General features: G+C 40.7%; 1 protein-coding gene across 1 annotated transcript in view; it reads left to right on the top strand.

Moving 5' to 3' along the window:
- LOC149323184 (atrial natriuretic peptide receptor 1-like) overlaps window positions 1–8,042 on the top strand; it is a 58,548-nt gene extending 50,506 nt beyond the window's left edge. The window contains exons 19-23 of the mRNA XM_089537532.1: window positions 3,158–3,297; window positions 3,696–3,848; window positions 4,473–4,571; window positions 5,725–5,816; window positions 7,908–8,042. Coding sequence (XP_089393658.1) covers window positions 3,158–3,297; window positions 3,696–3,848; window positions 4,473–4,571; window positions 5,725–5,816; window positions 7,908–8,042 — 619 coding nt within the window. The remainder of the gene's footprint in view (window positions 1–3,157; window positions 3,298–3,695; window positions 3,849–4,472; window positions 4,572–5,724; window positions 5,817–7,907) is intronic.
- Window positions 8,043–20,506: the final 12,464 nt, after the last annotated feature.

Raw genomic sequence — 20,506 nt, 5'->3', positions numbered from 1 at the left:
CAGGAGTATATTAGTGCAATATGGAACATGGTTTCATGGAAGAATAAACTGGCTTTTCTGATTCGGATTGGTAATATTCAACTCCTAAATGTCAGTCAAAAACCTACTAACTTGACATGGCTAGATTTTACCTGAGCAACATTTATTCCATAAGGTTAAAACCTTTTTATTTTTAATGTGAAATTGAAGGCTTTCATGGCCAGCATCCATAGTTTTTTGTGGCTTTTTCAGGCTATGTGGCCATGTTCTAGAAGATTTTCTTCCTGACGTTTCACCAGCATCTGTGGCTGAGAATGCTTGCCTGGAAGAATTGGGTATATATATATACTGTGTGAGCCTGGGAATGCAGGAGTGATTTGCATGTGTATTGTTCTTTGCTGGTGGCAGGCCTCAGGCTGGGAGGCTAATGCAAAAGACGATTAGTGTCTGCTAATTGGTGATCTTTATCTGCTGGGAAAGCCCCTGACTCTGAGTGGTTTCCCATTTGCATTTGCTGAGTCCTTATTTTGCTATTCCTCAGGACTGACTTTAAGGGTTTCTTCTTTCTGGTTGAAATTGCCCAGATGTTTGCGGATTTCAATGGCTTCCTTGTGTATCCTGACATGGTAGTGGTTGGCATGGTCCAGAATTTCAATGTTTTCAAACAGTATTTTATGCCCAGGATGGTTTGTGGCATGTTCTGCTACTACTGATTTTTCTGGCTGGCCCAGTCTGCAGTGCCACTCGTGTTCCTTGATTCTTGTTTGCACACTGTGTTTGGTGGTCCCTATGTAGACTTGTCCACAGCTGCATGGTATGTGGTAAACTCCTGCGGCTGTGAGAGGGTCTCTCTGGTCCTTGGCCGAGCGAAGCATTTGCTGGATTTTCTTCGTTGGTTTGTAAACTGTTTGAAGGTTGTGCTTCCTCACCATTTTGCCTATCCTGTCTGTGACTCCTTTGATGTATGGTAAAATACCTTCCCTTTTGGTGGCTGCTTGTCTTCACTTCTCTGGGTTTTCCTGGGCCTGGAAGCCTTTCTGACATCTGAGCTGGAATAACCATTAGCCTGTAGAGCCTGGTCCAAGTGCATCTTCCAAGAAATGGGGTTCACAGATGTGTTTTGCCCAGTCTACCAGTGTTTTGAATGTGCTCCTTTTTTGTCCTGAGTGATGCTTGGAGTTCTTGTGCAGGCATCGGTTTGTATGTGTGGGTTTTTCGTATACTGTGTGACCCCCAACGTTGGTTCAGTTTGCGGATGACTAGGATTTTTACTTTGGATTTTTACTTTTGATGGGTGCAGCTGCTTGCCTTCTAAAGGCAGCTCAATGGCGGAACAAAATCGGCTGGGTTGAGGTAGATCCATAGTAACATCAGTTTAATATAGGGATAGGTTGCCTGTTGTTGCTAGAGTACAATCCTCATAATAAAATGATAATAATAACAATTATTTATAATGCCCTTTCCCAACCAAACATAGTCAGTGGTGAAGGATTAAAGAATTATAGCCCAAAATCTTCTGGAAGGACATTTATTCCCCACTGCTAATTTGCAGGATTTTAGGACTCGGACCTGACTATCTAATAGAATCACTTTAAATTATCAAACCAGTAAAATACTGTCTGACTGGCAATCTTATATGTCTGTGGTAGCTTAACTACAAGGATGTTTCAATGATGAGTTCTAGAATTCTATATTTCATCATACATTCTGGATTTGGAATAAAACCTTAGTCAGACTTTGAAAATATAGGGTGATTCAGGTATTGCTTGGAGTCAGGTGAGCAGGCTGTGATATGGGATAAATTTGAAAGGAACAAAACCCAGCTTCCCCAGATAATAGAACCACCAGAGTCAAATTTTGTTAGTTATATATTTATACCATGGCTTCAAAAATAAAGGATGGAACAATTTTTCAGCAGAGTTTTGAAAAGGTACTTGTATAGATTACATGCCCCACGAGTTCCCAGCCTATAAGGGAGAGTCTGGAGAGTTTACCAAATGGGAGGAATTTCTCTTAAATTCGAATGAAAAGAAAGTGGGGCCAGAACAAATTCACTTAAAGTTGCTAGTTTCGCGCAATTACGTGAATACGCATAGCGTTCGAACTGGCTCCCCATTGCCCGAAAATAGCACGCCATTGCCTGAATTTGCATGTGGCAGTCTATCACGCAATAACGTGAAACCACATGATTGCATTCGGACTGACTTCCCATTGCCCAAATTTGCGTGTGGCGGTCTATCATGCAATAACATTAAACCCCATGATTGCATTCAGATTGCCATCGGATTATACTTCCAATTCCCCTTGTCTGATAAACTCCTGGGAAATGTAATCCAAAATTTAAATTATTTTGGAACACATAATCTGAACTATTGAAAATGGAAGTCACGAGTTCATGAGCAGTGATTGCAAGCAATGATGACAGATGTACTGCAAGTCTCAATTAGTTACGCTGTTTTTGTTGATGTTTCCAATTAGTTCAATTAATTACCTGCCTTTCATACACTAATTAAATGCTTAAATGTAATGAATTTGCATATTACAAAAAAACCACCACTTTTCAGCATAAATATTATTTTTCACAGACTGAAGATAGTACAGTATAAGCCATCTTCAATCATTTCTTTTTTCATTCTTTGCTACATGGACATATTGCAATCCAAATAGATTCCAAAAATGTACAAGTGCAAAGTACTGGATACAATATTATTTTTTTAAAAAAGAGTTCTATACTCCTTTAGCCATTCAGATGCGCTCAAATTACCAGTTTAGCCAAAAACACATTGACTGGCTTCCTGTTGGTTAATCCTAACTAGAACATCCACAGCATCCACATCCCATCAATTGTTGATTGGTGTGTCAACATGCAGGTAAATCCTACTGGTTCAATAACTCTAGTATGGACTAACAACAGGATTTAGGCCATTGTCTTGTATATGATCAAGGCCACACACTTTCACATTGTGCTTTAATCTGCCACTTAGATCATCCCCCCACACACACACACACACAAAAGAAACCACCACAATTCTCACAAAGATTTTTGGAGAAGAAAGAGTAGGAGGAAAGACAATACAGCATAGTATGAAATAATTCATTAAAATGTTGGGTCAAAACATTTTTGCAAATCCTTGCTTAGCAACACAGCATGATGAGATTTCTCCTTTTTTATTTCCAGTGACATTGTCGGCTTCACACAGCTCTCTAGCACCAGTACACCTTATGAAGTGGTTGACTTCCTCAATAAACTCTACACAACCTTTGATGAAATCATAGATAATTATGATGTCTACAAGGTGGAAACAATAGGAGATGCTTGTGAGTGATTCAGAACAGTATTGCTAGATCTTCAGGGATTTTCCACTCCAAATGGGAAATTAAAAAATAAAATGGGGGCACCTCAATTGATCAAAAAGTCACAGAACTCTAATTATGACTCTAGAGTGATAAAATCATGACAAAGGACTCTGAACTTTTGCTGGCCTAGGTTATTTGTATTCAGTTTCCAATGTGTAGTATAGTAGCAAAGACCACAAACAGTGAGTTAGACAGCCCCCCTTTGAGCTTTTATTTCAACCCAAATATTCCAAAATAAGTACAGATTAATGAACACAGTTTGCTTTTCTGTTTTGCATGTGTGTGCATGTTTGAAATTGTGTCGTGATTGTAGTCTGCAACTGCTAATGTGAGCAATTATCCTGTTTCTTCCTTTTCAGACATGGTTGTGTCAGGAGTGCCCAAAGAGAATGGTATTTGCCATGCCAGTGAAATAGCAAGTATGGCTCTGGACCTTGTCTCAGTATGCAGGTCATTTAGGATTCCACATAAGCCAAACACCCAGCTAAAGATCCGAGCAGGAATCCATTCAGGTATGTAAAGTGGACACTGCCATGGCTTATACTAAGTCAAATAAGGCCATTAGCAGTATTAATCTTGAGGCAAATAGTCTTGCAGGTTTAGGCACTTGCATCCATTGCAGAATTATCACATTAACTTCATAGAGAACCAGGGAGAAGTGAAACTGGACCTCTTAGAGCTGTGAAACAAAATATGTTTTGTTCCAGATGTCTGAATCTGGTATTGCATGGTATAACTCATAGTATATCATTTTTAATCTTCTTTGTGATTCTTGTCGAAAGTAAATATATCTGTAGTATGATTTGCTGTACCGGATACACCATATGATCAGAATACTTTTGTAATGGATGTTATGATACAGACAAATAAACTATTGACTCATAACTTGTAGAAGGATAACCACACTCTTCAAAGAAGTGAGACATTTCCCCATTCCCCAGAAATTTTAAATGGAACAATATCCCCACCCTATGTACACACACACCAGCCCAGTTGATAAACTGGGATGTAGGGCAACGTAAGAGGGCTCTTAAAGTCTTCCACAAGGCATGCCTGAGGTACTTCTACATGTTTCCATACACTATAATGAATTTCATTTAGCTGAAAGACTTCTTGAACATTTTTGTCTTCTTCAGGGCCAGTTGTGGCAGGTGTTGTTGGAACAAAAATGCCTCGATATTGCTTGTTTGGGGACACTGTCAATACAGCTTCCAGGATGGAGTCTACCAGTGAAGGTAAGGTAACTAAAACAGCAGAAATCACCAGGTCTCTGTGAGAAACTATAAATGTATAACTTCATATCAAATTTCAGGAGGGTCAGAATGCAGCCTCCCAGGTCTGGAAGAGCTAGGCTTTGGATCACAGGGGTTGTCTACCTCTGTACTAGAGATCCCCCTGTGCAAGCTCCATTAAACAAACAATCTTTCTTTCCTTATGCAGTCTCCATTTGTTTCAGTATATGTACAAGAGAACGCCCAAGTAGATTGTGCCCATTGAAACTGAGGTCATCAACTTTTTTTTAAATGACCTTGTGATTATTGCAAAGTCAAAGAAAAAATATGTGAAGCATTTCTCATCACTTGATCTCAATGCTTCTACCTGCTTCTTTTATTTGTACTGGGGCTGTTGTTAAAAACATGGGAAGCAGAGGGGTCGAAAATTTGGCAAGACCAAGTCAAGCTCCACATGGCTGGAAGTCATATTTTGAATGCCGAAGGGTAAACTTATATGCAGCTAAAAAGAGCCGGGAAACATTGTCAGGTGGAGGGCTGGGGTATTAAGCCTTTCTTAACAGCTGCATATATACCATATATACTCGACTATATGTCAACCTGATAAATAAGTTGAGGGCAAGTTTTGGGGCAAGGGTAAAACTGAGGGGAATATAGGGAAGGATCTAAAGGATGAAGGAAAACAAAACAATGTCAGAGAACTTACAAAATTCCAGCAGACATAACTCTTTGTGATTACTCTTGAGATTGGATGGATGAGAGAGTAGTGGGGCTCAGTGCTTCCAGGACTGATTATACTCTTGCTTTTCACCAGGAAATGGTTCCTTCTTTTAAATAAGAGTTAAGATATAATACTTACATTGACCCAATGGGTAAGTCAACTCAGGTTTTTGGGTCCATTTGTTTGACCTAAATATCTAGACATGAGGTATATATAGCATGTAACTGGAATGTACTCAGGCAGAAAACAGAGTCCTGATGGTTCTAACATGAGCATAACAATTGACAGGATAGCAGTAGTAACTAAACAAGCCAGGGAATTTTGAGTCCCCTGGCTGCATTTAGGCCCGGTCAGTGGTCAGTATCAGTTGTTAAGTATCTTTGAAAATGGATGCAGATATAACAGTGACATGTCTGCTCGTCTCTTTCTCTTTAGCTCTCAAAATACAGTGCAGTTCAAACACGTACCAGCTGTTGGAACAGATTGGAGAGTACATATTAGTGTGCCGAGGGAATTTACAAGTCAAGGTAAATATGAAACGTTTGTGTTCAGGCCCTCCCGAAGGAAAAATGAGTCGCAGTCTTCTGGAAGGCTTTTGCTTTAACCCCTTAGATTCAGCTGGTGCTCCATCCACTCTGAAGCATGAATAATAGGCCTTTGCAGGCTGCTCCTTAGGGCACATTCAGACTCAGTGCGTCTCCAAAGGAATACCAGTAACTGCAATTTGAGAAAATATTGAGAAAGAACGTTGCCCAAGGGTCTAATTTGTGCTTAAGTTAACCGGGAGCTATTTTTAATGTGAAATCTTAGTCCTGGAAGATAAAGATATGATATAAAAGCCACTAGCTCTAAGCAGAGCTTGGAAGATCCCAATGGTATGAGGGACACTCATAGGCTTCAACCCCTCCTCTTCTAACTTTTAGAAATCTTTGCCAGACTTCTTACTACAAGTTAAGCCTCTCTTATCCAAAATGCTTGGAAACAGAGGTGTTTGGAATTTCATGTTTTTATTATTATTATTATTATTATTATTATTATTATTTATACCACGCTTATTTTTTTTTTTTTTTTGATCTTGGGATACCTGTATGTGCATATACGTACATAATGAGATATATAGGAGATCAGACCCAAGTCTTAACACAGCATTCATTTATCTTTTACATACACCTCATACACATAACCTGAAGGTATTTGTATACAATATTTTTAATAGTTTTGTGTATGAGATAAAGTTTGTGTATAATGAACCACCAGAAAGTAATGGTGTCACTGTGTCAGCACCCATGGAAAAAGGTGTTGTTTTTTAGAATATTTCAGATTTCAGAATTCTGGGTGAGGGAGACTCAACCTGTAGAAAAACCCAGATTTCTTATGAGAAATTGTTCTATATGAGGCTAGTTCAAGACTACTACTACTACTACTACTACTATTATTATTATGTTTATGTTTATGTTTATGTTTATGTTTATGTTTATTTATATCCTCCCTTCCTCCCAGTACAGGGACTCAAGGCGGCTTACAAATCTAAAACAGACCAAGTTAAAACACTATAAAATATACAAAATACAAGTTTAAAAAACAATTCAAACATTTAAAAACATGAGGTGCCTTACTCTGTCCAATGGCACAGCTGACACAGCTGGTTATTTTCTTTAGCCCTGGTTTGCCTTAGAATGCAAGCACACCTAATGTCATCTTTGCATCCAGACTTTCTTTACCACTATCCTTCCCAAGTAAGCAGGGGAAAGACTACTGTCAAGCACTAAAGAGGCCAACATTTGGAGTGCTTTGGAAGGACGAAGTGGCTCTTCATTTTGGCCTATTCTCCCTCCTTCTATCTCCCCCTGCTATGTGTGTGTGTGTTTGTGTGTGCACATGTCCATCTTGATTCCATTAACTAGTTTATTGCCTTGCACTTTGCTGGTTTCCAATGTGATCTGCTAAAATTAGCCTCCTTTCCCCTATTCTACCTTGTTAGCTACTAAGACCATAACTCACTAGGCCTTTGGTCAGAAAAGTGGGAGCTTATTAAAGATGATAGATTTCCCTCACAACAGATAGATCTCAGAGATGTTAAACTAATTAACTGGATACAACCAAGCATTGAAAGAGGTGTTTCATCATGTGAATCCTGCAGATGGATTTGGATTGTTGCTTCTCTACCCTTTGCACCAGGGGTACTTGAGATGTTGGCTGTAACATGTCCTATGCCTCACCCTTGGCAGTTCTATCCAGGGATGATGGGAGTTGTCACCCAGTGATGTTTAGATAACTGCACATGCCCCATCCCTGATTGGGTTTCTAATGGTGGTGGTGGGAATCACCAAAATACTGAAACACATTCTTCAGATTATAGAGGTGGTGATGATCCCATTTGCAACCCCCAAACTGCCTTGGGATAGGATTTTTAAGCTGGCCTTGGTGTGACCTGCCTGTCATCGCCCAGGTGGTACTGGTGTCATCTACAGGGTACATCTGAGGTCATGTAGAATGCCACACACACACACCAAAATTCAGAAAAATGCACTTTGGCTAACAGTGAGGAGAAATATGAAAATGTATTGTTGTTGATGCTACTGATATGCTGGGTCACTGTTGTCTTCTTCTTTTTAAAGGGGAAAGGTGACATGATAACGTACTGGTTGGAAGGAAAGAAATCTGGGACAATTCCAAAGAAGGCATCCAGCCCTTCTGCACCTTCTCAAACCACCAAGCAGAGTGCTTTCAGTGTCATGCCAGCTGTTGTGTAGAATGACCCACTTTCAAGCCCACCATAAAAGAAGTTGGCAAGGTGGCAGATTTAATTTCTCAGTGGTTTTATTCTTTGTAGATCCAAAAAGGAAACTTTTAAGCAAGAAGAATCTGGGCTATCTCAGATAACTTCCAGTTTTTTTCCTAGGGGGAAAGGGGGACAGAGAAGAAATTAGAAGCAATTCTAGGCTTATGAACTATTTTGTGAATATTCTCTAGTCAGATTCAGACATAATGTAAAACTTTGATTTTACTAAATAATGACTTATCTTTCCAATGTGCACATAGCATAGGCCCATGAACTAGGATGAAACATCAGGCTCACACACTTCCCATCTAAGAATTTCATTTGTTTCTTTTTAATAAAGCCAAAATCTGAATGATTTCTTCATAAAGAAGATGAGAGATATTGGCGTGTTACAGACCACTGAGAAGCAGCGGTCTGGCTGTGCCTCTGCTTGCAGCATCTGGGAACAGCAGTCTCTAAACGGCGCAGCTCCTGGACGCTGCAGAGAAGGAGCGTGGAAATCACACTCCTTCTCAGGCCCCGGAAGAGGCGCCACGAGTGCCAAAGGGCGCACTCACAGCGTCACTTCCGGTGTGCCACGTGCGGACGCAGAGTGTCCGCTACATCAAAATGGCGGTGCCCGTATGAACAGGGCGCCGCCATTTTGTACGGACTGAGTCCGTGATAGGGTAAGGGGCGTCTAGAAGAGACGCCCCTTTTTCAAACTGGGATGTCCTCAGGACGTCCCTAATGGCGTTTTGTAACCCGCCATTGAGATTTTAAAAAGCCCTGTTTATCTGGATATGTTTGTGGTGGTCAACAAGGGTTGCCACTTGCATACCCTCCAACATTTCATCAGGACATATGTGTCCAAGCAACATCAGAGTGTGGTCCAAATAGCAAACGTTATTTATAGGGAAGAATACACAAACCAAGAGATGTTGCAGTAGTTTGCTTTTGCCAGAGCCTACTTGGAAATGCAAGATTTTCTTATCATGCTGCTGAATTGAGTGCAAACTACTTTTGTACTTTGAACTCAGTTTGCAGCAATTGTAATGAGCTGAGTATAAAGGGGGCACCTAGGAGAAGAAAAAAGCTGGAACATTTTAAAATAACTGAAAAATGGAAGGACAGAGGAATAACAGGGACAATCCCTGCCAAATTGGGACAGTTGGAAAAACACTTTTTTTTTCTTCTCCCTGTTGGAGTCATCATGTTTTATAGATACATAACAAGGAAGATTATCTCACATCATTTTTCACCCAATCTGTGCACAGGCTGGGAACAGGCTTGAACAGGTGAAAATGGGTCTTATCGCACAGCAAAACGCCATCAATGCCGTCGGGAGACTACAAGCTGTCTGCCAGCCACACATTGCTGACTAATTTTGAAAGGATGGAAAGCTTCCAAACTTCAAAATCAGCAGGCTAAACGTGGCTGGGGGATGGCTTGTAGTCTCCCAGCAGCATTGGCGGCATTTTGTGTTAGCACCCATGTTCACCTATTCAAGCCCATGCCTGGCTTGTGCCCAGATCGAGTGAAAATGAAGTCTGATAGTCTCCATAGAGATACTGCATGGTCTTTTCCATGCTGTGAACTGCTTACCTATTTTTGGTGTTCATTCAGGCATCTTCTTTTTTAAAAAATAACTTACTCATCTTTGCTAGTGTCTTTGTAAATGAGGTAGAAAGGAATCACAACTTTTTAAAATGTAGAAATAGCAGTAAAGCTTATGCCTCTTGGAACCTTGACTCAAAGCAGTTTCTTTGGAATTCCTACCTGGTATTGCTTAGTAAATGGTTCTCAGTGAAACCAATTATGGTGTAATTCTGTTGTTTATTTGTGTAAAGAACCTTTTGATTTCTAAATGTTTTCCAATTTTGAAATTAATATCCAGTCTAGATTTCCACCGTGGTAGCTGTGTTAGTTTGTTGTAGCAAAAACAACAGAGAGTCATGAGTCACCTTAAAGACCAACAAATTTATTATGGCATAAAACTGTAGTCCCTGAGGCCTGGTGACAGAATAAATGTGCTAGTCTTTGAGGTGCTCCATGAATTTTCATTGTTTAGTTGATACAGAGAATCTCACTGCTACAACTTGATCTATGAATTTTGGAGCCAGGTGAACATGAAAGAACACAAATGAAGGAAAATGTTCATACTGTTGTGGTTATCTGTGTGCCCATCATCCTTCTTTGCAGTGCCTGTTTGGTGCACCTCGGGGAGACTGTGTCCCTTTCACCGCACAAAAACATGGAACTGTTTTTACTGAGAACCTCAAAAGCACTCTGAGTCATCATGGAATTTAGGACACCGGCTGTGCATTATCATTTCTGAAATAAAAGTGTGGCTGCTCTTCGCAAGCACTCTTTCACCCATAAATGGTTGCTGCACTTCCTCTTCCATTCATAAGTGCTTGTCATGATAGATCATGTCTCCTGTTGCAGAATTGTACAGTGTCAGCCCCAAAGCACATAGACTGAATGCTGCTTTGGGATCTTATTCAAGTCCTCTAACAATTGACTTTATTTCTCAGGAGAGTTGTGTTGAAGGCCTTCATGTTCAGCTTCTTATTTTCCCAGAGTGCTGAGCCACAGGGACCCACAAGTAGGGTATGAATGCAACAGCCTTCCCCTCCTTGCCCACGGCATTTGGTGTGTAAAAGATGTTGCCCCTGTACACAGTTCTTTGTGAGTTGCAGCTATGGTGGCTAATATTACAGGTCATGAATCTGTGCACCTGAAAAGTCTTATTTGACTTACATGAAACATAGCATTGATTCTTCAAGCCTTGTTTCACTATAAACTTAAAAGCATAAAGATCAAAAGGAGCCAGTGTAGGAATTTACAGCTAAAACTTTCCGGACAAGTGGCCAAAATCCCAAAAAGAAGACCCCGCCCCAAAAAAGAAAAAAGGGGGTGGGGGAACCTGTAGAAAAGGGCATGACAGGTCTGCTTGTCCTTTGGTCTATACATGGATATAATATGCTGCTGTAGAAGATCCCTATTCCAAAACAGCTAATCCTCCTCCTAGTAGCCTGAATAGTGATGTAAAATGAGCTATCATCACTTCTGTTCCCCAAAAATGGCAGATATAACAATGCACTGGGCCCTCTGGAGGACCTGAAATGGATGAAGTGGCAATCTGGTCACTGGAGCATGCTTACCCCTTCTCTATAAGTTTGTTCACTTCCCAAATTAATAACCAATAAGTCTTTTTGTGGCCTCATACTGTCTCATGCTGCCCACACTCATGCTCTGACCACAGCCTGACAATTTCAAATGATCCTGACTAAGCCTTGGGCTCAGCTGCAGCACCATCTGGCCTTTCTAGGTCTGTGGGTCTCAGCTGCCACTTCCTTCTTAGTTGGCATTCCCCCTCTATTTAGGAACAGCAAAATGAAAAAACTTTATAGTGCAGTGATTTCACTGCCAAGAGGCCCTTATATGCTGTTTATCCTCTAAATAATGCTGTTGGACAAGGCAGGGGACACTCTTGAACCATGTCTCTGGTGCCTCGTGACTTGGAAGAGGGGGGCATTTCTTGTTAGTGAGGCTTATATACACATCTCTCTTTGGATGGGGCACCACCACTAAAATCTCCCCCTAACAGCTTTCAGGTTGTGGGGAGGGGGATGCTGTTGCTGCTTGCAGGAACCGATGAGGGTAGGAATTTTAAATTATGAAGATGTAGCTGGTTTTAGCTCTTGGGGGAAGAAAAAGGAGGAGATGCATTCCATCTGGGATTGCACCCTCATTTCTTCTCCTCCCTGAGCCTAGACCAGCTGCTTCTTCCTATTCTGAATTTTCTCTCTTTTGCCACTGCTGCTGCGTCTGTCCCAGGGCTTCTCAGCTGCTGGGGCAGGGAAGGATATGGAACTGTACAGGCAGAATTTTACACTCCTCCTGCTTGACATAGGATTTCGGCTGATGTCTTTCTACCCTCACTTGCTACTTGTTCCTCCTCAAACATTACTAAAACGGCTACTATGCTGACAGGAGGCACATGTTTGTCGCATATGATTGGCACTTGGAATAGATTATTTCTATCCCAGCTACTGCATCTCGTCTCTTCCCCTGCCCCCAGAGTCAGTCAGTATTCTGTCCCACCTGAGCACATCCAGTCCTTATTGGACTCAGCCTCCTCTGGGTGTTTCCTCCTCTAGAAGCTTCTTCTGCCCATTAGCAAGCCTCACATTTCTCTGATATCCTGATCTGCTGGTGCCTTCCTCTTGTGTGAGATGGAAATTAGTCCTTAGGAATAATGGAGAAGACCCATGCAATCTGTTTGAAAGGTGAATTGATACTGGTTCCATAAGAGCAAATCAACCTCCCTCTCTTTCTTTTTGTATGAGACAGAGGAGTCAATGTGGAGGGAGACTGGAAGCCACAAAAAGACATCTGTAGGACAGCGTACAAACCTAAGGCCCACTTTGTTTATCTCCTGCTTTTTTCCCAATGAACTTCAGGCAGTATCCATACCTTCTTCATGAAAAAGCCCTGTGAGCTGGGTCAAATTGAGAGAGACTGGTTACTCCAAGAGCACCCAGCCATGAAGTTACTGGGAGGGGGGCAAAATAAAGACATTGCTCCTCAAATAGGAACTCTGTCCCTCTGAAAGTTTGTTTCAGTCCCCCAATTTCTGGCATTACAGTAACATAAAATTTCAATTGAGCATGTAGAAATACAGGTTGAGTCTTCCTTATCCAGAATTCTGAAATCCAAAACATTCCAAAATCAAAAATTGTTCACATGGCTAGCTGAGATCGTGACACCTTTGCTTTCTGATAGTTCAGTGTACACAAAGTTTCTTTCTGGGAGGGAGCAATGTCCTCATTTTTGTCAGTTGCACCCTTGTGGCTACCTAATGAGTTTCATAGTACACATGACATAAAAGATGGATATTAGTTACCAGGAAGGTAATGTTTTTAATGGCCTCTACTTAGCTAGCCCTGTAATAATCTCTGAGCTCACCAACGCATATGAGAATACTCTTGTCTGGTGGCACATCTGCTATTTACTTGAATCTTCTTTCAGGACAAATATGAGAGTTGGTTCCAACTGATATTGCTATATGTGTCAGCCATTGAAATGTAGCTCATAAAGCGGTTTCTGTAAGGTCATCCACACTGCAGAAATAATCCAGTTTGACACCACTTAAACTGCCATGGAATTCTGGTAACTGTAGTTTGTTGTGACACCTGAGCGCTCTGACAGAGAAGGCTAGATGTTTCACAAAACTACAATTCCCAGAATTCCATAGCATTGAGCCATGACAGTTAAAGGGGGTGTCAAACTGGATTATTTCTGCAGTGCAGATGGCCTTAAGAGTCACAGGGCTGTCCCCCTTCAATTTACGTCATTATTTCTTAAAAGGTGTTTTAGTGTGTGGTTGTCACCACACCTTGTATTACTTAATTCTGTAACTTAATTGTATGTTGTGTCAAGGATGTAATGCTGTTCAGCAACAGACACTTTAGTGCTAGCATGCTGCTATTCCACTTTTACTGCTCTGGCTGCCTCCCATTGCATTCTGGGATTTGCAGTTTCAGGAGGGGCATTTAGAATCCTCAGCCAGAGAGCTCTTAGGCCTCACTGAACTACAAACCCCAGAATGCAACAGGAGTCAGACAGATCAGTAAAAGTGGAACAGCAGCACTATAAGAGTGTAGTGCAGTACAAAGAGACTGAACCCCTAAAATGACACTTTTTGTGTAGTTCCATAAAGGGTTCACATTTAAGGGTTACTGAAACGTTAACTGCTCTATAGACCACATGTTATACCTTGTAAGAGCACTGATCAATCGTTTCTCTTATTATTATTTTAATTAAAAAGATATTTCTGTTTTCCCAGATTTGTGTTCTCTTTTGGGATATCTTCTTTGTCTTCCTTTCGCAGTTTTAATGTCAAGATATGAGTCACTATATATTATATGGCATAGGCTTACAAATAAATCATGGCCCTTCTTTGCAATACTAATTGAGCCAGGGAAAGCACAACTTTCTACCCTTTGAAATGACCAGACACCCACAGGACTCATGGCTTTGCTGTGTTATTCCTTCTAAATAAGTCATTCCATGGCAGGGGAGGGGGAAATCAGAGAAGCTTGTCTATCGACCATAGCAAGATATACTGCATGACATGATCCATTGAGACCACAGTGGATCTCAGCAGAAGATGTCACCACCAGTCTATGTGGCAACTGGCCATGGCCAGGTGTTTGTCTGATTCCTCCTCCTCTTTTTTCAGCCTTCATGGATGGCTGCTCAGTGCAGCTATCACAGTGAAACCATGGGTCCTGCAGATGGTGAGCAGGGAGGTGTAGCAGAGTTTTGCCTCTGGAACTCTTAGGCTAGGGTAGTCAATGAAGGATTTTGCCCTAAATATGTTCACACGCTCTCAGCCTCAGGGGAAAGCAATGGCAAACCTCCTCGGAACAAATCTTGCCAAGAAAACCCCAGGATAGGGTCCCCTTAGGGTTGTGATAAGTCGGAAATGATGAAGAAACACCACAACAAAGGTTACATAATGAAGGTGGAAGAAACCAGGGTAGATTGATGGCTTTCAGCTTGCTCTGTTAACTATTTGGGTATTCCAAACACGGGATTTCGGCATTTTTTGTTCTAGAATATATGAATACATATGAACTGATTTGGACCATGCTTGATGCTGAAACTTGGGCTGAACATTTTCATTCCAATTTGTGCCTGACCAACAAATATTTCTCCCCAGAAAATTGCTGGTTTTGGTCCATATTGCATGAAATGAGATTGTGTGAAACAAACAAAAATAAGGATTGCAAGTTCTCCAGAAATAATCTAGTTTGACACCATCCTATGGAATCCTGGATTCTGTAGTTCATTGTGGCACCAAAGCTGTCTGATAGAGAAGGCTAAATGTTTAACAAAGCTACAGTTCCCAGAATTCCATAACATTGAACCATGGCAGTTAAAGTTATTTCAAACTGGATTATTTATGCAGTACGGGTGCAGCCTCAGTCAGACTTTAGTGAAATTATTACTGTATTCTGACATTAATTCTTCCTTTCACTTTTTTTTGTCCAAATCAGATAAATTTTCAGCTTAATTTTAATCTCCTTCTTTTGGGTAGCATAAGCTAATTCTGCCTTTTATGAAGGACCGTAATTAAACACACATAAATAAATGAACATCAGAACAGGTCATGCTTGCCTTACTTTTTTAGTATAAATACCCCCCCCTCAAGATACTTTGAATCAATGTGTTTAAGCTTCTCTTACAAAAATACCCACAACACTCCTAGTATAAACCACCCACAATAGTACTTATAATTCATAGACTGATTTTTATGAACAAGGTGCTTTGCATGGATAATATTTATGTAATACAGGTACTTACATATTTTTGTTAAGTAGTAGTTATTGTTGTTGTGTGCCTTCAGGTTGTTCTCCACTTATGGTAACCCTAAGGTGAACCTGTCACAAGGTTTTCTTGGCAAGATTTGTACAGAAGGAGTTTGCCTTTCCCTTCCTCTACATAATGGTTATAATTCTGGGACAGCCTAATAACTTTGGAGGGTTGTATTCACTGGAGAAAATTGCATGCAGCAAAGGCTAAATCTCCAACAACTCTTATACCAAGCCTGTTTGGAGGCTTCTATAATCAGTAGTGGCTTGTCTTCGGGTGGTGATTTTGCTTCAAATTTTAGTATGCACTTGAAACAATCTATCCCATTTCCAAATCCCCCCACCCCCTAAAAAAACAGGTCCAGATAGCTCCCTTAAAGTTTAGGCTAAGATCTGAATCAGATAAACCGTCCCTCTGTCATGCACGCCCCTGGCTATCACTGCCTATTATCTTAGATATTTGATCACACATTAAGTGTACTTTCTAACTTGTGCTTTGTCTAAGGCTAACTAGTAAGTTTATGGTCGGGATGATAAGATATCTACAACTATACATTCCCAGGTTGAAAAATGGGCATCCCAAAATATTAGACTATTGAGAATTTTGTGCCATTTTCTACTGGTATTTGAATGTTATGAAATGCTGCAGAGGAACAATTTACTGGGGCAAAAATACATGAGTTTTGTGCACACAACCTATTTTTATGCAAAAAATACATTTCTTGTGCAGAAAACACCTTATAGTACAAGTAAACCCCACATCTTTTTCTTCGCAGAATAATTATTCCAGAACATTTTGGGATGTTTGAATACAGGGAGAATACTCTGGAGGAATGTTTTTCTACAAGGGCAGGGAGAAACCTACCATAGTTATTCATCCTTGCATGTGAGGATGAAATAATCCCCAGTCCTTGATAGAAGGGATGTTTGACTTTAATTTGTGGTACTTTGGGGCCTGAATGTTCCGACCTGTAGGTTTTTGAAATGTGTAAAAACATCCCTGGGAGATTGGTTGTGGGTGGAATGTGAGAAGTTTTAAGATCCTTGGCGTGGTGTTTATCTCAGTCCCTCCCAGCACCATCACAGGTCTATTTGGAGAGAATATGGGAGAGAGCCTTCTCAGTGGCTGCTCCCTGGCTGTTCAATTTCCTTCCATGGGAAGCTAGGCTGATCCTACTATTGGTAATCCCAACCAGGGCAGACTCACTAAATCAAACGTTGAAGAGAGGAGTCAACACATGTGTAAATCCTACTGAATTTGGCAGCTGGACTACCAGTGGGATTCAAGCAGTTATTTTAATGTTGTTCCATAAGTACAAAGCATGTTGTTATGGATTACCACTACAATATCTTATTTATTCAGTTTTTCATTATTTATGAGATTGTCATGCCACCCTATAAAATCATGTTTTCAGGTCAGCTCACAATTTCTCAAGATTGTGATTGTATAGGACACCAATAAATCCAAACATAGCCATGTAAAATAGGATTCAGGTGTTAATATTTTGGTCCGGCATTATTTTTGGGAGGTAACTATCCCACGACCAAAGGGAAAGCCTGCCTCAGGTATTCATCAACCTAACCTCTTGGGCAGTGAGTGGGATATGTAACCGTATCTCCACTGAGGACCCCAAGTTCGAGGCAGGCTCATGTAGAAAAAGGTATTTCAGATGCCCTGGTTATAAGCCATATGGGTCTGTAAAGTTCAGAACCAGCACCTTCAAACAAGCCTGGAGCCAAATTAGAAGACTGTGCAGTTTGTACAAGACTCATGATCAGTGACCACATATCACAAGTCTTGTACCAATTACACAGTCTTCTAATTTGTGCCAACTGCACAGGCCTCTAAAACACATGCCTGGCAAATCTGGCCCTGCATTTTGCAGGCCTCTTCTCTGCAGCCTCAGAGGATAGGACCAGGTCTGATAGTGTGAAGTTACAGCAGAGTAGATTTTGAATGAACATTAGAAGGAACTTCTTGACAGCAAGAACCAATTGCCTAAAGAGATGGTAGGGTCTCCTTCCCTGGACATTTTAGGAAAGAGGCTGACATGCTGGGGATGCTTTAATTGAGATCCTGCATCAACCAGGAGGTTTAACTTGATAGTCTACAAAGCCCCTTCCAACTCTATGGCTGCATCCACATTGCAGAAATAATCCATCTTGACACCACTTTAGTGGCCATGGCTCGGTGCTATGGAATTCCAAGAGGTGAACATGATTGGGCAGGAAAGGGATTTTCATTCTTTTTCACACATGCCACTTTTTAATATAAATGTCGGGTAACACAGGCATCTGAATATCTGTGTCTTGATATAATCTCTGCTTGTGATACATTATTTTACTAGTATATGTTTAATTTTTTTATCAAGCAAGGGGGTTGACCTAAGAAGAATCCATCCACCTAAAAGGCAAGAAGATGTACAATAATTCAGGGCAACCCCTGCCCTTGGCATCTCTTATCTAGCCCTGTGTTTTGATGACTATATGAGATGCTGGTTCGTACATTTTGTCTGGTGTTTCTGCAGGTACACCCTGCAAAGCATGAAAGGGACACGCAGGAGGTATCCTGCTCCTGCCTCTAAATGGCAAGACTGTTTTATGGTTGGCATGTACAAAAGATCACACCCACAGTGAAAAGCATCACCTCTTCCTTTGATAATCCCTTTTGAAATAACTGTCAGTAACAATGATTCCCCCAAATGAGACAGCTCTGAAGAAGCCTCGGGACTTTCCCTTCCTTTCTTGCTAAATAGCATCACATGCATGAGGCTGGCATGGCCAAGGCACCTCTCCCAAGTCTATTTCTGCAGGATTATCCCATATGTTCCTTCAGATGGGCTGGATAATGGGCAGTTTAATAAACCTGTTGGCAGTAAATTATGTATAATTAATTCACGAGCTAATATGAAGATTGCTAAAACTAAGTAGTCTTTGTAGCTGCCTGATGATCATCTTAGGAAAGCAAGCTTGCATAGACTTAACAGAATGCCAAAGAAATACAAATAACTCAGCATTTATTGAATATATTCCTCACGTTTAACCCTTGGAAGGCTTCCTGCATAGATTAAATATGTCACATATAAAATCTTGAATAGGGTATTACAGGTATATTGCACATATATGATACAGAAACAATTGTGTACATGGGATTTCTTCATTTATTCTCTGTATTCTTTGACGGACTCAGCAAATAATATGCTTTGTGCAGAATCCTTGTTTCCATTATGACAATTGTGAAAGATCATTGAATCAATGCATGGCCCATATTGTGCCAAAATGCAAGCCAATGCTTTCTTTACCATTTAACTTTGGGGGGGAAAGAAATCTGGGTGTACGTCCCAGACAAAGTTAAGCCCTTTTGAACCTCATTGGTTTCAACTGGAGTGGTTTAAGAATGAGCCCAACACACCCAATGGAACAGTGGACCTAAAATGGCTTCATTGGTTTTCTAATATCTCATCTTGTCATCATTTCTGATTCAGATTATTTCAGCTATTCCTCCACCATCACAACTCCTTCTGCCTCAAGATCTACCATCTTGAAAGAGACATGGACATTTCTTACACAGACTGACACAGATCAGGCCAAGCACCATGTAGCCCAGCATGCTGCTCATAACTCTAGCCATTCAGATATCTTTGGAGTCTTTCAAATAGGCCATAATGGGGATGATAGCCTTCCTCCATTGCTTTCCTCAATCTTCAGATATTACACTGTCCACATCCTATACTTAACAGCCAATGGCAGAACCTGGCTTGTTTACTCCTTTTCAAAGGCGTTGTAAACTACTCTTCATTAGCAGAGAATTCTATAACCATATCTGGACACACTAACCTAGAACAAATGGACTTCCCATAATGCAGGGAGACGCACCGCCAGTGAATATTGCACTGCGGCTGATGCCAAATTTGGAAGAAGGAGCAAACTCTGCTGCAACAGAGACTAGGAAATGGAGCAATGGGTTCAAACTATAGGAAAAGAGATTCCACCTAAACATTAGGAAGAACTTCCTAGTGGTAAAAGCTGTTTGACAGTGGAATACACTGCCTTGGAGTGTGGTGGAGTCTCCTTCTTTGGAGGTTTTTAAAGAGAGGCTGGATGGCCATCTGTCAGAAGTGCTTTCATTGTGCATTCCTCCATAGCAAGGGATTGGATTGGATGGCCCTTGAGGTCACTTCTAACTCTTATCATACTATAACCTTTGCTATCACTGCTGAAATTTAGTATTAGTGCAGGCAGATTTCTATGGTGTAGAAAAATATCCGAGGTTCATTCTCCACCATAGAGCTCAGCAAGATGACAGCATCTATTCCCTTTCCCTGAAATGAAAGGAAGAGGAGGAAGTTGTGGCAATTCTTTGGTGTGGATAGTGATGGCGGTAGCTATATGCATTTTTAAAAAGAAACCCTTGCTGTACATTCAGGGTAGTCACAGTGACTTCTGAAATCAGAGAACTGAGAATACAATTATGCCCATTTAGAAATTACTGTATATACTCATGTATAAGTCTAGAAATTTAGGTTAAAAATTGACTCAAAAAACCTGAGTCGACTTATCCACGGGTCAATATAAGTACTGTACTTTAAATCATATATATATATATATATATGCCATCGCCTGGTGAAAGACAAGAGTTTAATCTGCCCTGGAAGTACTGATACCTTTCTACTCTCTCATCCATCCAGCCTTTAGTATGAGCACAAACAGTTATGCCTGATGAAAACTTGTAAGTTGGTTGGCATTATTTTCCTTTGCTTTATCATTTACATCCTTCATTACATGCCCCTAAGTTTTCCCCCCTCGATTTATCTATGGGTCATATCAAAATCCATAATTTTGGCCCCAAAATCTGCCTTATACATGAGGTCAACTTATAGTTGAGTATATACAGTATTCACATGGGATGTGATACAAGAGGATGGCCTTGGAACTAGTTGTAAAGGTCTTCTTATCCATAACCTATTGCTGTCCAAAAAATAAATAAATAAAGTTTTTTGTGGGTTTTTCAAGCTAAATAAATAAATAAATAAATGGGAAGAGTTTGTTCCAGTTCCTAAGACGAAAAGAG

This window comes from Sceloporus occidentalis, unplaced genomic scaffold (assembly GCF_023333645.1).
Source record: "Sceloporus occidentalis isolate IW3139 unplaced genomic scaffold, rSceOcc1.0.p SCAF_1, whole genome shotgun sequence".
Taxonomy (NCBI): domain Eukaryota; kingdom Metazoa; phylum Chordata; class Lepidosauria; order Squamata; family Phrynosomatidae; genus Sceloporus; species Sceloporus occidentalis.
This window is presented reverse-complemented; position numbering and strand designations above follow the sequence as displayed.